This window comes from Leptosomus discolor, chromosome 4 (assembly GCF_034619465.1).
Source record: "Leptosomus discolor isolate bLepDis1 chromosome 4, bLepDis1.hap2, whole genome shotgun sequence".
In the NCBI taxonomy this organism is placed as follows: domain Eukaryota; kingdom Metazoa; phylum Chordata; class Aves; order Leptosomiformes; family Leptosomidae; genus Leptosomus; species Leptosomus discolor.
Window position 1 is genome coordinate 83,539,473 of NC_141394.1, and position 21,781 is coordinate 83,561,253.

The following is a 21,781-nucleotide window of genomic DNA, read 5'->3' on the forward strand; positions in this document are numbered from 1 at the left end:
CCGCCCGCCGCCGCCGCCCGCCGCCGCCCCCCGCCGCCCCCCGGCCATGCCCGCGCCCCGCCGGCTCTGAGCGCGGCCGGGCGATGGAGGCGGCGGCGCTGGCGCGGGAGGGCGGCGGCCAGGGCCCCCCGCCCCACGAGCCCATCAGCTTCGGTATCGACCAGATCCTCGGTGGCCCCGAGCCCGCGGGCGGCGGCACGGGGCCGGCCCGGGCGGCGGGGGAGACCGACTACGGGCTCTACGGCGGCGGCTACGGCCCCGCCTGCTCGCTCGGCTCCTACAACCTGAACATGAGCATGAACGTGAGCGTCAACGTGACCCCCGCGCCCGCCGCGCCGCCCGCCGGGGTCATCCGCGTCCCGGCGCACCGGCCCGCGCCCGCCGCGCCGCCCGCCGCGCCGCCGCCGCCGGTGCCCGGGCTCTCGGGGCTCACCTTCCCCTGGATGGAGACGACGCGCCGTATCGCCAAGGACCGGCTCTCAGGTGAGCGCGGCGGGACGGCTACCGGCGGCTACCGGCGGCTCGGACGGCTCCGACGGCGCTCGTCGGCGCAGCGCGGCGGGCGCAGAGCGGGGCTGGGGTCGGCCGTTCGTTCCGCCGGTTCCTGCAGCGCCGAGTCTTCGCCCTCGCCCGCCCCCGCCCCGCTTCGCCGGTCGCCGCCGTGCCCTGGGTCGGGTTTTCGCCGCCGCGGAAAGGGGCCGCCGTCGGGGCCGGCGGAGAGCGGCTCGGGGCTGGCACGGCCACCGGCACCTCCGCCGCCCGTACGCTCCCGCTCCCGGCGGATTCGGGCAGGGGCTGGGCCGGCGTCCGGCTCCGAGCGGGTCCCGAGGGGTCCCTGCGTGCTCCGGCCTCGGGCTCCGCTCCGTGTCCGGTCGCTTCCCTGGCCCGGGGGCACCGAGCGCAGGCTCTGTCCCTCTCGTAACGGGGAGGCTACCGGGGGCTGCGAGGTGGGGGCAGCGGCTGTGTCGGGCGCGGGGTGCAGGGACTCGCCGCGGGGCTGCAGGGCAAGACCCGGCTGGGCGCGGGGAGCAGGTGCCCCTGCCCCGTGTGCCCCCGGGGATGGGGTCGGGTGGTGGGGGGTGCCCGTGGGGCCCGGCTATGGGGCGCCGAGGGGTGAGACCCGCGTGCGCGGGGACGGCGCAGGGCGCAAGGTGCCGGTGCCATGGGAGAGGAGGGGCGGGCGTGTGCCAGGGCTGGGCGGCGATGCAGGTGTCGGGGAGGCGGTGTGGGGTCTCGGTGCTGCCAATGGGGCTGGGGGCTGAGCACCTGCAGTGGGGGCTGGAGCACCCAGTGCTGGGGTGAGGATGCCGGTCACTGCACCCCAGAGGAGACGGTGCAGGGTGCTGCGGTTGGGGTGCTGGGGGTGGGGGCTGCCTGCCGGCTGCACGCGGATGCCACGGAGCTCTGGCCTGGCTCGGCTCGGCTCGGCTCCTTCCCAAGATGGCGGCGCTGCCACGTCCGCAGCGCACGGCTCCATGCGAGGACGAGGCTGGGGGACGCGTGGGGCGGGGGGACGAGCTCTGGCTGTGGGGGCTGCTGGGGCCATGCGGGGTGGGAGGCCGGGGGCCTCGGGGGCCCAGCCCGGGCGCCAGCAGAGCCGGGTTCGCCTCCTGGCCCATCCCGCCATCCCGGCGGTGACGAAGCACCGTCCCTGCGCAGGGGCGGCAGGTGACGTCCCCGTCTCCTGCCTGGCGCCAGCGGCGGGTGGACGGGGCGGCCCCTCCCCAGTACGGGGTCTCCCAGCCGCGGCCATCACTCAGCGCCACCCGGCCTTGGGGTGGTCTGTGGGCTGTCGGCATCTGTTCCTGGCGAGGGGCCGCCCCGCGCGGGGAGGGGGCGCGATGGCCTCCGGCCCCCCGACTGCGCGGCTCCACCTGCGTCAACCGTGTCCGCCCCCGCTGGCGGGCAGCCTGGCCTCCTGCCCACGCCGCCTGCCTGGGTGCTGGCGCGAGGGAGGGTCCGGCCTCATGGGGAGGGTCTGCCGAGTGCTGGGCTGTCCCTGGGGCTGCTGTGGGCTCTGCCCCACGCCCCCGCGGGCCTGGGGTGCCGGGACCCCATGGCAACCCCATAGGCCCAGCCATGTGCAGCCCTGCCCATGCGGTGCTGGTGCCGGTGAGGGCCGTGGGGCTGTGGCTCAGCCACGGGCCGTGGCTCAGCCATGGGCTGCCGGCAGAGCGGGAGCAGAGTGGGAGCTGGGAGCTGCGTGACGGCGGAGCTCTCACCTTCCTCCACACCCCTTCGCTGCCCTGACGCTCCCATGGCTCCAGCTGTGTCTGGGGCTGGGATGCAGCACACCAGCCTCGCCGTCCCCGGCTCACACTCCGATTGCGCAAGGACAGCCCCTTCCCTGGCCCCCATCACTTGGATGCTGCTGGCGTGGGAGGGAGACGCCAGCCACCTCCCCCTGATGGCTTCTGGGGTCCTGTCCCCTCCTCAGGAGGGCTGAGAAGCCCTGGCAGCGCCGCGGAGGCTCCTCTGGCACTGCTGCAGGGCTTGCCATGAGGGGAAGGGTGGGTTTGTGCTGCCGTGAGCCTCCTTGCTGGCCCTGCACCGGGCCGGCCCAGCTGTGTCACCAGCCCTCGTCTCCACCCGCCGGGCTGGTGTAGCGATCGGGCCATGGCCGTGGGGTGGGGATCAGCCCTCCCGCCACGTCTCAAGCTGCCTGGTGTGTCCCTGGGAACAGGTGGGGGTGACTGGGGGTCTCCTCTTCCCCTCCTCTCTACCAGGCAGTGGTGGTGGCTCCCCTGGAGCTCCCTGTCCCCATTGTCTATCTGGAGCTCCCCATCCCTACGCCCCCGAGCATCTGAGCATCCTCCCTGGGCTCTGCCCGGCCCCTGCCCGTGCGGCTGCAGCAACGGGCAGGGTGCTCTGCCCATGGCTGCCCCGAACAGCCCCTCACCCCCCCTCTGCCCGCAGCTGCGCTGTCGCCCTTCGCGGCGACCCGGCGGATCGGGCACCCTTACCAGAACCGCACACCGCCCAAGCGGAAGAAGCCGCGCACCTCCTTCAGCCGGGTGCAGATCTGCGAGCTGGAGAAGCGCTTCCACCGCCAGAAGTACCTGGCCTCGGCCGAGCGTGCCACCCTGGCCAAGGCCCTCAAGATGACAGACGCCCAGGTCAAGACCTGGTTCCAGAACCGCCGCACCAAGTGGAGGTAACGGGGCCGGCCCCGGGGCGGCCACCACAGCCCCCACAGCTCCGACCCCCTGCCTCCCTCCGGCAGCCGTCCCCCACCGTGGCCGTGCCGCCCGGGAGAGGCTGGGTGGGACGACATGGGGTACCTGTCCCTGGTGCATCCCCCGTGCCGGCTGGGTGAGGCTCGGTGGTGCCAAGGGAGGGGCGGCTGCGGGGCAGAAGCCACGGGGCATCGCTGCACCGGTGCCGGCAGCAGGATGGGCCGCGGGCGGAGGCTGCGGAGCGTCGCTGCACCGGCGCTGAGAGAGGGACGGGGCTGCGGGATGGAGGCTGTCGCGCGGTGCCACGGCGGCATGCAGTGGCGCCAGCAGCAGGACAGGGCTGCCCGGCGCTGCCGGCCCGGTGCACAGAGGCGTCGAGACAGGGAGGGGGCTGCAGGGCAGAGGCTGCGGGGTGGCAGGCTGGGGTGCAGGAGCGGGAGCGGGCAGTGGCGGACGCCGTGTGTGCTGGCAGGAGGCAGACGGCGGAGGAGCGCGAGGCGGAGCGCCAGCAGGCCAACCGCCTGATGCTGCACCTGCAGCAGGAGGCCTTCCAGAAGAGCCTGAGCCAGCCGCTGCCCCAGGACCCGCTCTGCATGCACAACTCCTCCCTCTACGCCCTGCAGAACCTGCAGCCCTGGGCCGAGGACAACAAAGTGACGTCCGTCTCGGGGGTGGCCTCCGTGGTGTGAGGTTCCCCCGGGGAGCCGTGGACGTGCCGGGAGGTGGCAGCGGGAGCCCGGCGGGGTCTGAGCCCGGCACCTCCAGCCCGTGGAAGGGAGGGGGCTGCCGCTTCCTGGGAGCCCCCCCCGCCCCGCCATCGGCAGCCCCTTCCCCGCCACGGGCCAGCCCCCTCGGACCCCTCCTCGGCCGCCCCACAGCTCCGGGTGAGCAGACGTGCCCCTGCGGTTGGACTCAAAGCTCTGCCGAACCCTGCCTGGAGCACCGCTGTGGGCAGCCCCTTGCTCGGACCCCCCCAGGGGAGCCCAGGGCTGGGTCCCCGCACCCTGCGGGCCTCTGCAAGTCCAGCCCCTCTCCAGGGTCCCCACGCCGGGGGCAGCTCCTCGGGTGGTCCCCGCTCAGGACCTGCTGCCCACCCATCAGTGGCTCTCCCAGCCGGGCAAAGCCCTGCTCATCCTGGCACAGCCGCATCCCCTGTCCCACCCAGGGGCAGACCCCCACATTCTTGGTGCTGGGAGCCCCCCCTGTCCTCACTGGTGGCCACCGTGGGGTCTGCACCACCCACACACACTTGCCTTATCCCGGTCGGAGTTTGCCATCTCCGGCTTTCAGCTGCGGCCGCCGGGCTGGCTGGGGAACCTGGCCCCGCAGCCCCCAGCCCCCCCAGCAGTGGGATGGACTGACAGACTGGGCTCGTTGGGCCTCCCCCCCGTGCTCCCGGCCCCTGCACCCACCGTTTTTTTGTCTCCCTGCGGCCCTGGGCCTGGACGTGCCCCTGCAGCTGCGATGGACTTGGGGTGCCCCTGCATGCCAAAGGATTGCACCAGCCCCACCCCCCCCCCCCAAGCAGGGTTGCCCTTGCCCCCCAGTCTCTAACTCCCGTGACCCCCTTCACCTCCCTCCACGCCGCCTGGGGTCAGACTGAGCCTTGGTCTGGCATCACCACACTCGTGGGGAGGCAGAGGGGTCCGCTGGGGGGCTGAACCACCCCCCCCTCCAGCAAATGTGTCCCTCCCTTCCCTGCTGACCCCCTGAGTGTCCCCAGTCTCATCCGGGACCCCGGCTTTGCCAATGCGGTGCCTGGTCAGCGGGACCCCCACCTGAGCCAGCTCCGGCTGGGATGCCCGGTTGATGATGGAATGGGGGGGGGGGGAGGGCAATAACGACGACCCTGACCCTAAACTTGACCTTGACACCCCACCCCCCCACCCCCCACCCCCGCTGTCCATGCTGCTGGGGCCGGCAGGAGCCTGCCCCCACGCCCGCAGCCCTTTGGGCTGCGGGCGGGGGCAGGCTCCTGCCGGCCCCCCTCCACCCCGTTGCTACCGGGAGGAGGCGGGCACCCGGTGCCGGTTGCCCAGCGTCGGGATTGGCTGCGTTTCCATGACGCGGCCCCGTTTTACCGGGGAGGGCGGGGGTGGGGGAGAGCGGGACCGCTGCGGCGGCGCCGCAGAGCCGCCGGGATGAGCGCGGCCGAGGGCTGTCCCCGGTACCGGTGGGGTGGTGAGGCGGTGCTCCGTGCCCGTGCCGAGGCTGCCGGTTACCGGAGGCTGCTGCGCGCCCGGGCTGCCGAGGTGGAAGCGTTGCGGGGGGCCGTGGGCGCGTTGCACCGGCAGCTGGAGGGGCTGCGGGACCGGCGGAGCGGGGAGCTCGCCAAGTACCAGGTGAGGGGCTGGGGGGGTTGGTTTGGGAGGGGGGAGGTGGCTGGGCTGTGGGGAAGGGGGTGTTTGGGGGGAGGGGAGCCCAGGCACAGGCGCGGCGAGGGGGGTGGATGCTCGGAGGGCTGGGGAGGAGGGGGACAGGGGTCCTGGGGGGGTGGCGGGAGGGGGGGACACAGGGGTCCAGGGGGGAGTTGGAGGGAGGGGCTGAGGATGGGGCTGGGGAGGGTGGAGACAGGGGGCCGGGGGAGCGGGAGGGAGGGGGTGAGGATGGGGCTGAAGAGGGGGGGCAGGGCTGCGAGGGGGGCGGGAGGGACGAGTTAGGATGGGGCTGAGGAGGGGGGTCCGGGTGGGGTTACGGGACGGAGGTCGGGATGGAGCTGGGGAGGGGCGGGCGTCGAGATGGAACTGGGGGAGGGGTACAAGTGGGGCAGCGGGATGAGGGTCGGGATGGGGCTGGGGAGGGGACGTTCAGGTGGCGCCGGGGAGGGGGATCGGGGCGGGTCCCGGGGGTCGTGTCGGGTCCCGGGGGCCGGTGCGGAGCTGGGGTCGGGGCGGGTCCCGGGGTTCGGGTGTCCCGGGCGTTGCTGACGGCCCGGCGGCAGGAGCGGGTGGCGGAGCTGGAGCGAGAGATCGGCGAGGCGGAGGCGGAGATGGCCCGGTGCCTGCGGGAGTACCCGGCGCTGCTGCGGCTGCGGATGGCGCTGGAGGCGGAGATCGCCGCGTACCGGTACGCGGGGGGGGGGGGGCGGGCGGGGCGGGCGGGGCGCGGGGCTCAGCCCGGGCCTGTCTCTTGCAGGGAGATGCTGGAGGGCGAAGAGCTGCGCCTGGGCTGCCTGGCCCCGCCGTGACGGGACCCCCGGCACTGCGGCGGGACCCCGCGCCCCCAGACCCTGGATTTCTGCGCCTCGGGGTCCCCTGAGCCCCCACTCGCCCGCATCTCGGGACCTCCGTCCCCGGACGCACGGGCCGTGGGACCCCCCAGACCCACTGGACCCCTCTGGACTCCTGGAGCCCTTCTGTCCCCCTGTGCCATGGATCCCCCGGACTCCTGGGCACCCCGGCTCCCCGGGCTCCCCAGACCCCCGCCCCGGGAGGCCCCGGCCCCCCAGGAGGGCAGCGCCCACGGGGCCGCACACTCTCACCAGCCTCTCCGGAGCAGCAGCGGGGCTGGGGTCCCGGCCCGCGTGGAAGCACCTCAATAAAGCCCCGTGGCATTACCCGGAGCGGGCCTGTCTGTGGTGGGGGGCAGCCCTCGGGGTCTGCGGCAGAGCCGGGGCACAGGGCAGCTCTGTGGGGCCGGGGTGCCAGGGCTGTGTCCCATGGGGGCTGCTCGGCGGCGGGGTCTTGGCTCCCTCCTGTCTGGCCGCAGCCCCTTGCCCCCGGGCTGGGCACCCCACGGGGTGCCGAGTGGGGAACACGGCCACGTGGTGGAGGGGCCTGTGCTCCAGTGGGAGCTGAGCCCCCCAGTGTTGGCGGGTGGTCCCTGACACTCACACCCCCCCCCCCCCCCCCCCCCCCCCCCCCCACCTGTGTCTCTGTCCTGCCCTGGGACTGGTGCTCCTGGGGTCAGGCAGGGATCCTGCACCCTGGGGCGTAGGGGTGGGGTGCTGCCCCCAGGGCTTGGCCCTCGGTGTAGGGCAGCACATCCCTGCTGGGGTGTACCCCTGGGGCTGGGGATGTTGCCCCACTGTGGCCCTCAGAAAGGGGCAGACCTGTGTAGGGGGGGCTGATGAAGAACAGGGGGGTCCAGGGCACCAATCTGCTGGGTTGGGCAGGGCTGTGGGGACCCCCCACCCGGGCCTGGGCTGGGTATGGCTGCTGAGCTGGGCTGGAGCATGTGTTACACGTGTGTGTTACACGTGTGTGTATGTTACACGTCTGCTCTCAGCCATGTGTAAATACCCACGGACAGGGGCAGGAATGCTGATGCCGGCGAGGGGGGGGCCCTCGGAGAGCTGTGGGGCAGCAGGGGGCCTTGCACAAGCCTGTGACCCGCCGTGGGGCAGGGGCCAGCGTGGGCACCCTGAGCAGAAGGGCAGGGCAGGCAGCAGCCCTGCCTGCGGCGTGTCCGGCTGGAGGCCGGGGGCCCCGGCACCCCCCCCCCCCCCACGGAGGCGAGCGGAGCTTTGCTGTAGCAAAGCCAAACTCGGCTCCTGTGACAGACAAAAAGCCTTTTCCAAACCACAGAGGAGAATGGGCAGGTCAGTGTTGGGCGCCTACAGCTGCCACACCTGGGGGTGCCCTCCAGCCCCGGGGGGCGTCCCCGTGCACGGGGAGGTGCAGCGAGGTGGGGGGGGCGGGTGCGAGGGGGAAGGGGTGTCCGTGCGAGGGGTCAGCGCGCTCGGGGCTGGTGCTGCTGGGCTGCCCCGAGGTCCTGCCAGGGGCTCCAGGGGCTCCAGGCGGGGTTGGCGTAGGGGTCCCGGCAGCTGAGGCGGACCCGCCGCACGCCCTCCTGCACCCGCGTCTCCTCCGCGTCCTCCACGTACCTGTCAGCCTGCGAACGGGGAGGTCGTGGCGCTGGGGGGCTCCCCGGCACCGGGGCGGGGGGCAGCCGGCACGGGCGGAGCAGCGGGGGAGGTGGGACCGGGCAGGGGCAGGGCTGGGGGCTCGGGAATGGGGGACACCGGCACCTCTCCGCCCCGGGCAGTGATGCTGGGGGGGGGGGGGGGGGGGGGAGCAGAGGTGACAGACAGGAGCGACAGTTCACCTCCCCGAGGAGAGACGCAGCGTAGTGGGGAGGGGGCTGGTGCTGAGCCCCCGGCCGGTCCCAGCTCCCGATGGCGCCCCTGGGCGCAGGGAGGAGCCCGGGCTGGGGCTGGGGCAGGGGCAGGGTGGGCGCAGGGGCAGGGTGGGCGCAGCAGAGCGAGGCTGCGGGGCGACGCTTGCGGGGCGGGCTGGGTGCGGGCAGCCCGCGGTTACCTGGGTGCCGTTGGGGAGCTCGTACTGCAGGCGGTAGAGCAGGGCGAAGTAGGACTTGGGGAGCGGCCAGGAGGCCGGGGGGGCCCAGGTCAGGTGGAGCTGCTGCCCCCGCCGCTGCACGGTCAGATTCTGCGGCGGGCCGGGCCGCACTGCGGGTGGAGCGGGGCTCAGCACCGGGCAGCGCTGCCCAGCCCTGGGGTCCAGCCCTCCCGCAGAGCCCCCCAGCTCCCCGAGGACGCCCCTCTGGACCCCGCTGCCGCCGGTTTGAGCTCACCGATGTCATGGAGGAAGAAGTGGGTGGAGGAGTTGAGGTAGGAGGTGTCCGAGAGCCCCTCCAGCTGCAGCTGCAGCGGGTGCAGCTCCTCGGCGAAGGGGCAGAAGGAGGGGTCCGCCAAGCTGGCGCTGAACCGGCCACGGTGTCCAGCCACTGGCACCCATTCCCCCAAGGAGCCGTCGCTGTGGGGGAGGCAGGTGTGAGGGCTGGGCGGCCATGGTGCCGGGGCCGGGGTGGGGGTCCCTGGGGCACCCACCTGCGTGTGAGGCGGGCGCGGAAGATGGCAGAGTGGGGCCCATTCCAGGAGCAGTGGAAGGAGCCGAGGTAGGACTCAGCCTGGCAGGAGACGTTCAGCCCCTCCTTACCTGGCGAGGCCGAAGGGTGATGGCTCGGGGGCTGCACGGGGCCGGGACTCGTGCCCCTTCCCCGTACGGCACAGGCGAGGCTGCCCCCGTGGCTGGGCTCCCCTCAGCCCCGCACAGCCCCGCCTGGTGCATTCCCGCAGCCCCACGGGCTGGGCACGAATGTCTGCAGCTGCACGAGCATCTCCTGGTCCCCAGCCTGCCCCCAGCTCCCTGCATCCCCCCCTGCCCCATCACCCCCCATCCACCCCTTGCTCCCTCAGCCCTGGCTCCTCGGTCCGGCCACGCCAGCCCCCTCGTGCCCGGCCCGACGTACGGGTGCCGCTGACCACCACGTAGGTGGTGTCCAGCAGGACGGTGCCGGCCCAGCAGCTGTAGTTGCCAGCAGCCGGCAGGTCCAAGCCGAGGATGGTGAGATTCTGTCCCTCGGCCACGAGCTCAGCCATGGGCTCCGGGTCCCCGTTCTGCGTCCAGGTCACTTGCTGCTCCGAGGTGTTGCATTTCACCACCACGTCCCCGTTCAGTTCCCCCACCTGAACTGGAGATGAGAGGCAGAGACTGGGGTGGGAGGTGAGCTATGGTGTGGGCAGCCTGTCCTCAGGACCATGATGGGACTGGGTGCCCCCTCATCCCAACACACCACATACATCCTTCCCCACGGTCTCCACCCTGCTCCCACATCCCACCTCCATCCCCCTGCCCCATGTCCAGCCCCACCCTGTGCCATCACTCCAGGTCCATGCCCCTGCTCCCTCACCCCACGTGTCCCTGTCCCCACCCACCCCTCTGTTGTCATTCTCATGCCCATCCTCAAACCCCCCACCCCACCAGAAGAGCTGCCCTGACCCGGGCTCAGGTTGCCCCACACTAGAGGGTGGGATGCGGGTGCTCCCTCCAGCTGCTGTGTGGGTCCTGCAACCCCCCCTCCCAAGGGGTGTCTCCCCTCCAAGGCCCCCCCAGTGCCCAGGCAGGGCAGGACTCACACTTTGGGGGGAAGGCAGTCAGGGAGTCCGCAGGAGCGAGGCACAGCATCAGCCCCACCAGCACCAGCATCTGGGAGGGGAAGGGCAGCGGTAGGGGAAGGGTAGCCCGGTGCCGGGGAGGGGGACCAGCCTCACCCCGGGAGAAGGGGAGCTGGCTGAGCTGGGACACAGCCAGCAGGACCAGCAAGGGCAGAGCCCTCGGCCCTGGGACGGCAGCAAGGTCGGGCAGGAGGGGGAGCGGTGCAGCGACGGGGAGCAAATGCGACACCCCACCCTTCCCACCACAGCCCTGCCGGGTGCCCTGCGGGCAGGGGGCTGCAGTGCCCGCCTGGAGCAGCACCTTCCCAGGGCTCCCTGGTGCCCAAACCCTCCCCGGGCCACAGAGCCCCCGTGCTGTGCCTACCTTGCTGTCGTGGTGTGCGCTGCTCTGGTGGGCTCAGCATGGGCTGCGGGCCGGAGGGCAGCTGGGTATATACTGAGCCGGGACCCCACGGGTCCGCCCCAAGGTGAAACCAAACCACAGAAGCATCACAGTTCTCAGAAGAGGAGAAAGCTGCTGGGTGGAGCTGCCAGCCAGGACCCATGCTCAGCCCACCACCCACCCGGCCCCAGCCTTGCTGGGACTCACCATGGGTACTTCCCAGGTTGGGGGCACTGGGGACCCACTGCTCTTCTCCGACCATGGGCATTGCCGGGGTGGTGAGGACGGGACCCCTCCAGGGAACTGCTGGGTGAAGGGGCAGCGCTGGGCACCTGGGATGATGCTGGAGCCCCAAGTGCTCCCAGCTCCCGCAGGGCGGTCCTGAGCCCCAGGACCGGCTGAGGGTCTGCACATCACTGCGTGCTGCGTGCAGCCCCCTGGCTCAGGGGGAACAGGGGCTGGAGTGCAGGGAAGGGAGCTCCGAGGTTCATCAGCGCCTGTCCCGGGGATCCGGAGAGGGGCAGGCGGGGCCCTGGGGGTTTGGAGAGGGGCAGGCACCGTGCTTGGCCCTGGCTGGTTGGGCTGCGGTGGGTCCCTGAGGAGAGGAGTGGGTCCCCGCAGAGGCTCAGGGTGCTGCACCCAGCCGGGCCTGGGCCACCTCACCCCTTCCCTCCCCTCCCAGGGCCACACAGCTACCCCGGCTGCTTGTCCTTCGGGCTGCTGCGCTGGGACGGGACGCGGGGGCTGAGGCAGCGGCAGCCACAAGCTTTCCCTTCAGCATCCCCGAGAGCACCAGCCCAGCTCGGCCGCCTCGGCACAGCCCCTGCACCACGCCGGGCACCAGCCCCGGCCCCCACCAGCTGCAGCCCCAGCCCGGGGAGAGGGGACGGGGCAGCGCACCCACCCCAGTGGCCTCAGGCTGGGGGCGGGGGGTGCGTCCTGCGCCCCTCTGCTCCTGCTCACGTACATTCTGGAGTTCCTAGAAAGCGAAGGGGAAGTTGGGCTCTGAGGAGGCTGTGGGGAGGCCCAGCCCTCACCTCCCGCCTGACCTTCGAGGCGCTGCGGCAGGGACGGGGCGGCGGAGCCTCCAGGCCCCTTCCCAGGAACAGGGGAGCCCCCACGCGTGGGCTGTGGGGAGGGAAGGAGGGAGACGGGGGGGGGGGGGGGGGGGGGAACTGCCGGGATGGAGCAGCCCCGTGCCTGCGCCCAGGGGTCTGTCCTGGGGCAGGGGCTGGAGCACAGCACCCGCGCTGGGATCCCTGGCTGCCGGGTCAGGGAGCCGCGAGAGAAGTGGGACTTGCTGGAGAGCTGGAAGGGACCCCAAGGCTAGAAGGAGGACCCCTCACCTGGGAGGGGGGCACCTCGCCCCAGGGGAGCACCCGTGCCCTGTCACGTCCCTGGGGAGCAGGAGCAGGCTGCCGCCCACCTCGCCGCTGGCCGCAGCTTCCCCTTTGCTTCTGCAGAAGAACGCGTGACGGCGGCGGGGAAGGCCGGGCGTAAAGGCCAGGGCTGCCCCTCGGCACGTCGGCGGGACCAGGACAGGGGCACGCTACCCGCAGTCGGAGGCGGGAGGTGAGCGATACCAGGGATGCCTCGTGTTCAGAAACCCCCCCTAGGAGAGAGGAGGCTCAGGGGGGTGCAGAGCTGCCCCGCAGGAGCGTGGGGGGCTGGCAGGAGCCCTCACTCTGCCGCAGGCAGGACCCTGGGTGGGATGGAGCCCACCCTCACCGGACCCCTCTGTGGCGTGAGCCCTCCTCGGCTGCAATCATGGACACGAGGCCAGAGGCAAAGGTCACAAAACTTTATACAGGAGACTCACAAGGGGCCCCTCGGCCCCTGGGCGCTGCTCCCTGGGTGCGGGAGGAGCGGGACAGGCAGGGCCCATGGCCCCAGCCCCGCGGCAGCCCCCAGGGAAACACGGGGCTAAGCAGCCCGGGCGGGCAGGGCCTGCGCCGCTCCCCAGCCCCGGCCAGGGCTCCCCCGAACCGGGCTCTGTCCCCAGGGGAGATGGCGGGGGCTGGTCCCACGGCTGCTGGCACCACGGCTGCGGCGTAGAGCTGCGGCAGCAGCAGGCTGTGCCTGCGCCTCCCCGGGCATCGGTTGCCCCCGTAGCAGCACGGCCTCCCTGCGGCCCTCCCGGCCCCGGCAGTCACAGTCAAGCCCAGGCGGCCCCAGCGCGAGGGCTCCAGCGGCTCCAGCTCACTGCACCACACAGACTTCTCTCTCCTCATCCTCCCTGCCGGCTGCCTCCCCCAGCGGCTCTGGCACTGCCGGCACGTCCTCCACGGCCACCACCTTCTCCCGCAGCTCCATCAGCAGGTCACGGCTCTCGCTGGGTGGCAGGTTGCTCAGGTAGTACTGGGGTGCCAGCTCCACCAGCCTGCAGGGACACGGGGTCAGGAGCGGCAGCCAGCCCCGAGGGGCCTCCCTGGAGCAACCTCCCTGCTCCCCTGCAAGGGGACAGTCCCCCGCATGGGGACAGTGCCCACCTGCCCCTAGGAGAGAAGGCCCAGGCCAGGCACCGTGCCCCAGGTCTCCACTACGCTCCCGGGCCAGCACCAGCTCCAGAGCCACGCACAGACACAGCCTCGGTGTGACCTGACCCTCCCCGTCCCCAAGGTCCTCACATTTGGGGCTGGATCTCTGAGACCACGCGGAGGCAGTTGTCCTGCGAGATGGTGAACTCGTGGTAGAGGACCCAGGGGGGCAGGCGCTGGGGGGGCCGCCGCAGCAGGTAGCAGCAGGCGGGTGGCAGGTGGGCCACATGCTTGTGTGTCAGCATCACGTAGTTGCCGGAGCCGTCGATGTCCCGGGCCACCTGGGGAGCAGAGTGGGAGGGGAGCGAGGCTGCTGGCACGACCCCCGCCCCCCCAGCCAGGGCCCTTGCAGCCCCCCGGCCCACCTTGAGGAAGTAGCCGGAGATGAGCGCTCTCTGGATGTTGAGCACGTTGGCGTTGGTGCCGAAGGCGGGGGGCGAGACGGGCAGCTCGATGCGCCGCATCACCTCCAGCAGCTCCGCCCGCACGACGCCCGCCAGCCGCAGCGCCTCCCCGCTCACCGCGTGCTTGCGGCACCAGCCCTCGTCCGCGGCGTCTGCGGGGAGAGCGGGGTCAGCGCCGCAGGGACGGGGCTGGGGCAGCCCAGACTGGTGGGGCTGGGGGCTCACTGGCCACGAGACCGGGCGCTGCTGTTCCCATGGACTGCGCCCCCTCAACGCAGCGGGGACAGGGACTGTGCAGAGAGCACGGCCCCCAGGCAGGGGCTGCGACCCCCTCGCAGCCCGGCTGGGGCACCTGGATGGGGTCACGAACGTGGCTTGTCCCGAGAGGCGCAGGGGACACGCGAGGGAGCTGGGGGACGCCCGCAGGGTGCGCAGCCCGCCGGCGGCCGAGCCCCTGCCCGGCACTCACGCTGGTGGAAGGCGTTGAAGATGTTGATGAGGGTGAAGTGGTCTCCGTCCGGGTGGAGCAGGGCCCGCCGGCGCACAGTCACGGCCTCCTCCAGGTGCGTGGAAGGGGGCACAAAGCAGGGGGAAGCTGGGGATGGCGCAGAGGGAAGGTCACCGCGTGCCCCCCAGCACCACCCCTGCCAGTGCTGGCTCTCTGGGGGCTGTGCCGTGCCCCCTGCCAGCAGCAGAGCGGGCTCCGAGCCCCTCGGCATGGTACCTGTCAGCATGGCGGCCAGGCTGACCATCTCCTCCACACAGTCGAACTCGCAGGAGGCGATGAGTGCCTTGGCCAGCTGGGGGTCCAGGGGGAACTCCGACATGATGATCCCCACCTCTGACAAGTTCCCATCATCGTCCAGGGCAGCCAGGTAGTCCAGGTCCTCCAGCGCTTGCATCAGCGACTCGGGGGCTGGGGCAGGACATCAGCCGGCTGCCAGGATCAGGCAGCCCTGCCCATCCTCCTCCTGCACCCGCGGGGCCCTCCAGCCCCTCTCCAGAGACAACTGGGGCCTCAGCGACGGCCATGGCCACAGCCAGCTTCCAGCCCACACCGTGCCCCTCCACTCTGACCCCCCCGTGCTGTGCCCAGCCCCCCCACGCCCCATGGGCGCTACCTGGCCGGTCGAGGAAGTCGCACTGGCCCATGTCGGCGATGTCCAGGCGCTTCAGTAGCAACACGAGGCGGCTGAGGCTGGTCTCGCTGACGTGGGGCGCAGGGCTGGGGGGCAGGCGCTGCTCGTAGAAGGCCTCCGAGTAGAGGCGCAGGCAGGTGCCTGCAGGAGAGGGGCCGTGAGCCACAGGGGCAGGAGGGATGGAGCCCAGGGAGCGGGTGGCAAGTGCAGGCAGGCAGGCAGGGAAGCGTGCTGGGCTGCAGGCCGCGTGGGGCCCCAGTGGGGTGGGACGACAGCCCTCCCTCTCCCGCTGGGGGCACGTTCGGGGGACGCTCGGGCGGGGGCACTCACCTTGGGGGCTGCCTGTGGCTCGCTGCATGCGCGACTCGGCCTGGCTCCTGCTGATGGGCCGCAGCACCTGGGACTCGGCCCGGATGCGGGGGTTGTAGACCTGCAGGTGAGACCGTGAGAAGGGACACCCATAGGCAGCCCCCTCTGCTGCCGCCACGGCCACCTCCCTGGGGCAGATCCCCTGCCCCGCACGGCGTCCCCCAGCCCGGGGCATCGCGCCGGGCCCGGGCTGAGCGGGTAACGCAGACCGAGCGCCCCGCTGCCCCCTCCCCAGACTCGCCTCAGCCGCGCTGCCGGCTGCGCCCCGGAGCGGTGCCGGGCCCTTGGCTCGCTGCCGCTCGGCTCCCCGTCCCGGTGTCCCCGGCGCCGGCTGGCACACTCACGTTGCGCAGCTCCAGCCCTGAGTCGATGACGAAGCGCACGGTGCCCAGCGAGAAGGACGAGTCCGCGAGCCAGTGGGTGACGATCACCCGCCTCTCCCGGCCGCTCTCCTCCAGCGCCTCGTACACCTTCTGCGCCGCGCGGCCCACGCCGGGGTGCAGGGGCAGGACCAGCAGCGGGCCCAGCCCCGGGTTCAGCGCCATGGCCTCGGTCTGGATGGCCCCACAGCACTCGGTGATCTCCTGCGGGGAAGGATGGGGGGACCTGAGCGACACCCGCCGAGGCCTGGAGCAGCCCCGTCCCCAGGACAGGGTGCTGCGGTGCGCCCCGTGGTGCCTCCCGGTGCCCCACACGGTACCCACGGCCCCTCTGCAGGGAAGCCTCAGCTCCCACAGTCTGACCCCCAGCAGCCCCCACCGTCCTCAGGGCTCCCCACGCGCGGCCGAGAGGGATCCCCCAAACCTTCCCCCCGCCCTGTGGCACAGCAAATCCCCCTGGAGCCAAGCCATGGGGCGCCCGAAGCCCACCTGCTCGCTGGCCAAGAAGAGCAGGACGTGGCCGGGCTCCTGCCGCCGGTGGATGTCCAGCACGGCCTGGCAGGCGGCCGCGACACGGCCGCGGGCCGGCGGGTCCCTGTAGAGCAGCTGGGGAGGGGGCCCCCGCCCCGGCACCCGCACCACGGGGGGGTCCCCGCAGAAGGCGCGGAGCCGCTCCTCCATGGCCGGCGAGGTCACCACCACCACCTTGAGCGCGGGGCGCTGGCGCAGCACGTCCTTCAGCAGCCCCAGCAGCACGTCGGTGGGCACCGTCCGCTCCTGCGCCTCGTCCAGCACCACCACCCCGTACTGCCGCAGCAGCGGGTCTGACGTCATCTCCCGCAGCAGCATCTCGTCCGAGCAGTACCTGCCGCCGCCCAGCCCCATCAGCGAGGGGCGGCCGCGGGGACCCATGGCACCGCGGGCTGCACCCCTGGGGGAGCACACCTCGCCCCCTCCCCAATGGCCGGAGCCCCCACCGCAGCCCCGGGAGGGCCCGGGCAGCCAGAGGCCCACTTCATCACTCCCCCAACGAGGCCAGGCCAGATTAAGGGATTACGCTGCAGCCGGGGAGCTCAGCGGGATTAGCGCACGGTGCGGCGGGCGCTGCCGGCACAGGCACCCGCGGGGCCCCCCCTGTACCTGAGGATGGTCTCGGTGGTGCAGCAGTCCTCGTGGGGGACGCAGTAGCCGACCTCGTGGCCCAGGTTCAGGTCCATCTCGTCCGCCACGCGCAGGGAGAGGCTGAGGGCGGCCAGGCTGTGGGGCTGGGTGCAGGCCACCAGGCCGTGGGCGAACTGCAGGGACAGGGCGTACTCGGCGCACCACTGCGGGATCTGCAGGGCCAGAGCGCCCGTCAGGGCCTGGGGGTCGCACGGCCCTGGCCAGGAGCACGGCACGTTCCCCTCCCCAGCGGCACCCGCTCTGCCCCCGCAGAAAGGCAGAGGGACCCTCCCCACGGCAGCCTCAGAGATCAGCTGGAGGACCTGCTGGGCCAGAGGCAGCCAGAGCGGGACCTTCCCTCCCCCGTGCCGCCCCTTCAAGCTGCAGCAACCGTGACATGAGCCCCACAGCCTCATCGCCCCACGCCTGCAGCTTTCTGTCTCGCTATGGGACACCACAGCCCTGGCACTTGCATTAAGGACACGGGCCAACAGTCCTCTCTGCCTCCACCTCCCCAGGAAACCGGTGCTGAGGGCGGTACGTGCTGCGCTGCCTTCGCCAGAGCTGCCAGCTCAGAGAGAGCAGAGCCTCCAGGCCACGCCTGCCAGGGCTCGAGGGGCGTTTGGACAATGCCTTAATAACGTGCTTTAACTTTGGGTCAGCCCTGGAGCGGTGAGGCAGTTGGAGAAGGTGATGGCTGCAGGTCCCTTCCAACTGGAGCCACCCTGCTCTATTCTAACTGGGCCCCTGCTCCTCTCCAGGGAAGGCTGGGCAGGTCCCCGGTCAGGCTCAGCACAGAGCAGCGGTCACTGGCCTGGTCCACGTGCCCCAGACCTTGCAGAAGCCCCCAGTCTGGGACAGGGGCTCGAGCATCCCTCGCATGGGGCCAAAGGGATCACACATCACCCCAGGACCCCCCCTCCCAGTGAGAGGCAGGGAAGGAAGTGCCAGGGAGCAGCTGCCGCCCGGGCACCCGGCCAGGCGGTGCGGGACGGCCCCGGGGCCCTGCGGACGTCCCTTGGGCGCTGGGGACCCAGAATCTGCCGTGGAACTGCGCCCAGCACGCCGCCTGCCTCGCTCACGCCTCCCGTGCCACATGCCCCCCATGAGCAGGTGCCTGCGCCCCTGTGCCTGCCCAGCACCCCGGGTCACAGGCAGGCCGCATCCTGCCCAGGGGCTGCTCGGGGAGCCCAGCTCAGCACCGGGCGGGAGCACACGGGTCACACACGCGCCCAGCAGTGACCACCAGCCCGCTCTGCTCCTCCGCCCGGCCCCACGGATCAGCCGTGTCCCCGCACCCACCCTCCCGCTGCCTCGCTGCCTGCAAACACCGGCGAGGGCGGCGGCACAGGGCGCGGACAGCCCCCAGCTGCGACAAGGGTGAAGGGACCCGGCTCGGGCGCCGGCCCTCCCCGCTTTGGGTGGAAACACCGCGTTTGAGGGGTGCTGGCGCACCCACGCGCAGGATCAGACCCTCCACGTGGATTGAGCTGTGTCCCCTGGTCTGCTTGGGGCACAGAGTTCCCAGGGCCCCGCAGGGACTGTGGGCAGGGGGCCCGCACCTGAAAACAGCCCGGCCCTGGGGCCAGACAGGCCAGGGCCCGCACAAGGGCTTCATTCCCCAAATCCGGGTTGGCCGGTGCCGCAGGCTGGACCCGGGCCCGTGCTGCAGCAGGGTCACGCCCAAGGGAGGTGGTTTGGGCAAGCAGCGCCAAGCCCAGCGCCAACACCCCGACAGCCCCGGGGGCCGGCAGCTGCCCTGCGGTGACCCAGCCCGCGTCTGGCCCCGCGGAGGCCACGGCTGCCCCGCAGCTTCCCGGTGATCCCTTCCCCGGTCAAAGTCTGCCGGGTGATGTCTCCAGGTGCCACGCCAGGGGCTGTCAGGAGGGACCGGCTCCCCGGGGCAGGCAGGCGGCATCCTGGCACCCTGGGCCTGCCGCCACTGTCCAGCCCGATCGCCCACGCCTGCCGCTGCCCCGCGCGCCCGGGCCCAGCTCCGGGGAGGGGCCGCTTCCCGCTCCCCGCACCTGCCCGACGCCCTGCGCTGCCGTGGCAGCTGCTCCCGGGGCGCCCGTGGCAGCACTTCCCGGCTCATGCCGAGGCTTTGCCTGGGGCCCCGGCGCCCGCCCTGGCACATCCCGGTGCGTGACTGCGTGGCTCCACAGTAGCCATGCCCCACGCCAGGCTCACCGTGGTGGCACGCTCCCAGGCACCGTGGTGGGGCCAAATGGGGCCCGTCATCCCCTCCGTCCCCCTGACAAGCTCAGACGCTGCCCTGGGGTCAGGGAGCGGGGTCCCCAGGGGAAGGCAGCGGCCTCGGGGCAAGAGCCAGCTGCCGGCAGTGGCGCTGAAAGCGTTTTGGGCAGAGGGCCGGGACGCTAGGCCGGGAGCCCAGTGGGCACGGGGAGAGACCGTCGGCAGAGCGGCCGGTACCGCGGCCCTGTGCCGGGCTCCAGGCAGCAGCGTGGCTCTGCCCAGCCCCCGGCTGCCCCGCCATGGCCCCCTCACTCGCCTGGGTGCTCTTGCCGGTGCCGGGGGGCCCGGACACCAGGACGATGCCGCTGTTGCCTTCCAGGTGCTCCATGAAGCTGTACTTGGTGGTCCAGACGGGCAGCTCCCGGCGCTGCCGCAGGAGCTCGTAGTAGCGGGAGGAGAAGGGCAGCCCGTCGTAGGGGTTCACCTCCAGGTCGCCGTCGCAGCCCAGGGCCGGGTCGTCATCCTCCTCCTCCTCCTCCAGCGCCGAGCCCGGGCCGCTCCGCCGGGGCGGGGAGCCAGGGGCCCCGCAGCCGGCCATGGCGGGGACGCCAGCGCCGGTGCTGCAAGGGGAGGCAGGAGGTGGAGCAGAACCCGGGGGAGCTCGGCGCTGACTCCCCCTCACCCGTGTCCCGGGAAGGAGCCCGGTGCGGCCCGCCGTACCGTCCTGGTAGGGTGGGGGGGACCTGCGGGGCACGGCGACAGGCAGGAGGGCGCGGGCAGAGGGGCAGGGACAGGCAGAGGACGGGGCTAGGGGGTGCAGGAGCGGCGGGGGACGGGCAGGGGACCGGGGGAGGATCAGGCCGGGTCAGAGGTGGCCGGTCCGGGCCGCCGGGACACATGGCAGGACCGAGCGGGGTGCGGGGGACCGGACCGGGCGGTGCGTGGGGGAGCGGGCCCGGGCGCACACCCTGGAGGCGGGCGGGCAGCCCGGGGCCGGTCCCGGCGGGCGGACCCGAACAGCACGGGACGTAGGGGGGCACAGGTACGAGACGGACGGACAGACCGGACCGGGCACCTGAGCACCGGGACCGGACCTGACGGGGTCGGGCCAGGTCCCCCGACTGAGCCCCCCCAAGTCGCGGCTCCGGCTCCGGTTCCGGTTCCGGCTCCGGTTCCGGTTCCGGCCTGTCCCGGTCGCCGCTCACCTGCGCGCGCCGCCGCCGCCACCTCGGGCCCTGCCTCGGGACAACGTCAGGTGACCGCGGCGCCGTCACGTGGCCCCGCCCGCGGCCGCCAATCAGCGCCGCGAGGCGAGGCGCGGCGCGGCCACCGGCGGGGGCGGAGCCCCGGACCCCGGCCCGCCCGGCAAGCCCCGCCTCCCCCGGGCTCCCCCCGCCGCCCGCCCCGGGGCGTTCGTGCGGAGCAGCCGCCCGGTTCCCGCCCCCGGAAAGACGGACCCGCCCCGGCAGCGCTCCCGGCTCCGGCCGCCGTCTGTGTCCCGGGCGGGACCGCGTTCGGCAGCGCACGGTCCCCGCCCGGAGCCCTCGCTGCCCCGTGCCCGTCCGCTGCGAGTCCCGGGTGCGCGGTCCCGTGCCCACCGGCATCCCGCACCGGCGCTGGGCAACCCGGTGGCGCTGCGGGGCATCCCGTGCCCGGGGCAGTGCGCGCAAACCGGGCTCCCTCAGCCCGCGGCGGCTCCCGGTGTGCGGCCGATGGGGGCCGGCAGGTGGAGCTGCCAGACCGGCAGACGGCCCGTGGCGACCCGGCCCGGCCCGCGCAGCCCCTGAGCGCGGAGCTCCCGCCGGCACGGCCGCGGCGGCGGGGACCGGCAGCGGGGCGGAGCCGGGCAGCACCGGGCGGTCCCTGCCGTGCCCCACCGGGCTGCTGCCTCCTCCGCCGGCCTGCGGGCCCTGGGTGCAGCACGGCACCCCGGCGTCCCTCGCTAGGGCTGCCCCCCGGTCCCGGTGAGCCCCTTCCGCGGGTCCCTGCTCCCGCGGGGCCGTGGCTCCAGCCCTGGCTCGTCACCGAGTGACCCCGCGCAGCAGGACGGGGCCCTTGGGGCTCCCTGGTGGGCTCCCCGGTGGAATCCCCGTCCCTTCCATCCCTTCTTCCTCAGGCTGGAGGGGTCCGTGAGGGCTACCCGGAGCAGGCTTTGGGCCAGGGGTGTCTGCCGTGGGATGGGGGAGCTGCACCCAGGGGTGACCCCGGAGCAGGCTCAGGCCGTCGGGGAGCGGTGGGGGCCTGCAAGCGGGCAGGGGCGGCGCAGGGCAGGAGCCTGGCGCTGCCTCAAAGGGGCTGATGGAGAAACGGTTCAAACGGCGGGAGCGGCAGCCCGGCTGCAGCGTGCCAGCGGCGGGTCCGTGGGGAACGGGGTCCCGGGGCAGAGGGTCTGGTCAGCGCTGGCTCGGGGACGAGCAGGGCCAGAGGACGGGCATCCAGTCCCCGCGGACCTGCGGGCACCGGACAGCCGGTTTGCAGCCGCGGGAGGAAGGAAGTGGTCGATGCTGAACCGTTGCTTCGCTCGCCGTCCTGGTGCCGAGGGAGCGGAGGGCTGGGCACGGGCCTGCAGAGCCCTGGCTGCAGCCATGCACCGCGCTGGCATTCGCGACGCCCAGCCTTGAGCGCCGAGGGACGGGGACTCGCCAGCCCTGGCCAGGGAGGCAGAGGCCTCACCCCGGCGGCAGGTCCGGGGCGGCGTGGCTGGCCCAAGCACACGGCTCCCCGTGGCTGCCCGTGCCGTGGGGCGGCTGCCCATGCCGTGGGGCGGCTGCAGCTGCGCTTGCTTCCAGCCCCGTTGGCTGCCAGGCCCCAGCAGTGGTGCGCAGTTGGAGGGGCTTACAGTGCCACAGCATCGCCCGGGGCCAGCAGCCCCACCGTGCCCTGCGGGCCGGGCCAGGGACCCACCCAAGCCTGGGCCCCCGGTTGGGCAGCGTGGCAGGGTCGCGGGAGCTCCGTCCCTGGCACCCGGCACGTGGCGGGGCGCAGGGTGGCCGGGTGGGTCCCTGCGGCGCCCAGCTGCGCGCTGAGGAAGCGGAGGTTTGCCCAAGCCGGTGAGGTGCACGTGACCCGGGGAGCGCGGCAGGAGGAACCAGCAGCCGCCCTGCGCAGGGCCCCGGTCCCT

At 73.2% G+C, this 21,781-nt stretch overlaps 4 protein-coding genes across 5 annotated transcripts; 2 read left to right on the top strand and 2 right to left on the bottom strand.

The window, feature by feature from the left end:
- Positions 1 to 83: 83 nt before the first annotated feature.
- On the top strand, positions 84 to 3,865 carry TLX2 (T cell leukemia homeobox 2). Its single transcript, XM_086464890.1, has 3 exons — positions 84 to 483; positions 2,917 to 3,154; positions 3,649 to 3,865. Exons 1-3 carry the CDS (start codon positions 84 to 86, stop codon positions 3,863 to 3,865), a joined length of 855 nt encoding a protein of 284 aa, XP_086321016.1.
- A 1,452-nt stretch (positions 3,866 to 5,317) lies between these two features.
- LOC147415767 (alpha-internexin-like) lies at positions 5,318 to 6,363 on the top strand. The gene is made up of 3 exons (XM_086463773.1): positions 5,318 to 5,518; positions 6,118 to 6,242; positions 6,312 to 6,363. Exons 1-3 carry the CDS (start codon positions 5,318 to 5,320, stop codon positions 6,361 to 6,363), a joined length of 378 nt encoding a protein of 125 aa, XP_086319899.1.
- A 1,484-nt stretch (positions 6,364 to 7,847) lies between these two features.
- LOC147415768 (interleukin-12 subunit beta-like) lies at positions 7,848 to 10,123 on the bottom strand. Its single transcript, XM_086464891.1, has 6 exons — positions 10,054 to 10,123; positions 9,387 to 9,608; positions 8,965 to 9,073; positions 8,709 to 8,890; positions 8,435 to 8,583; positions 7,848 to 8,009 (listed from the first exon to the last, which is right to left on the bottom strand). Exons 1-6 carry the CDS (start codon positions 10,121 to 10,123, stop codon positions 7,848 to 7,850), a joined length of 894 nt encoding a protein of 297 aa, XP_086321017.1.
- A 2,533-nt stretch (positions 10,124 to 12,656) lies between these two features.
- DQX1 (DEAQ-box RNA dependent ATPase 1) lies at positions 12,657 to 19,258 on the bottom strand. 2 transcript variants are annotated; one of them, XM_086464204.1, is made up of 11 exons: positions 18,977 to 19,258; positions 16,444 to 16,637; positions 15,793 to 16,168; positions 15,268 to 15,507; positions 14,885 to 14,984; positions 14,537 to 14,695; positions 14,140 to 14,331; positions 13,885 to 14,010; positions 13,377 to 13,567; positions 13,102 to 13,292; positions 12,657 to 12,854 (listed from the first exon to the last, which is right to left on the bottom strand). In XM_086464204.1, the coding sequence occupies exons 1-11, from the start codon at positions 19,256 to 19,258 to the stop codon at positions 12,674 to 12,676; spliced, it is 2,232 nt and encodes a 743-aa protein (XP_086320330.1). In that variant the 3' UTR covers positions 12,657 to 12,673. The 2 variants fall into 2 exon arrangements, with proteins under 2 accessions (XP_086320330.1, XP_086320329.1); XM_086464203.1 differs by having other exon boundaries at positions 13,102 to 13,567.
- Positions 19,259 to 21,781: the final 2,523 nt, after the last annotated feature.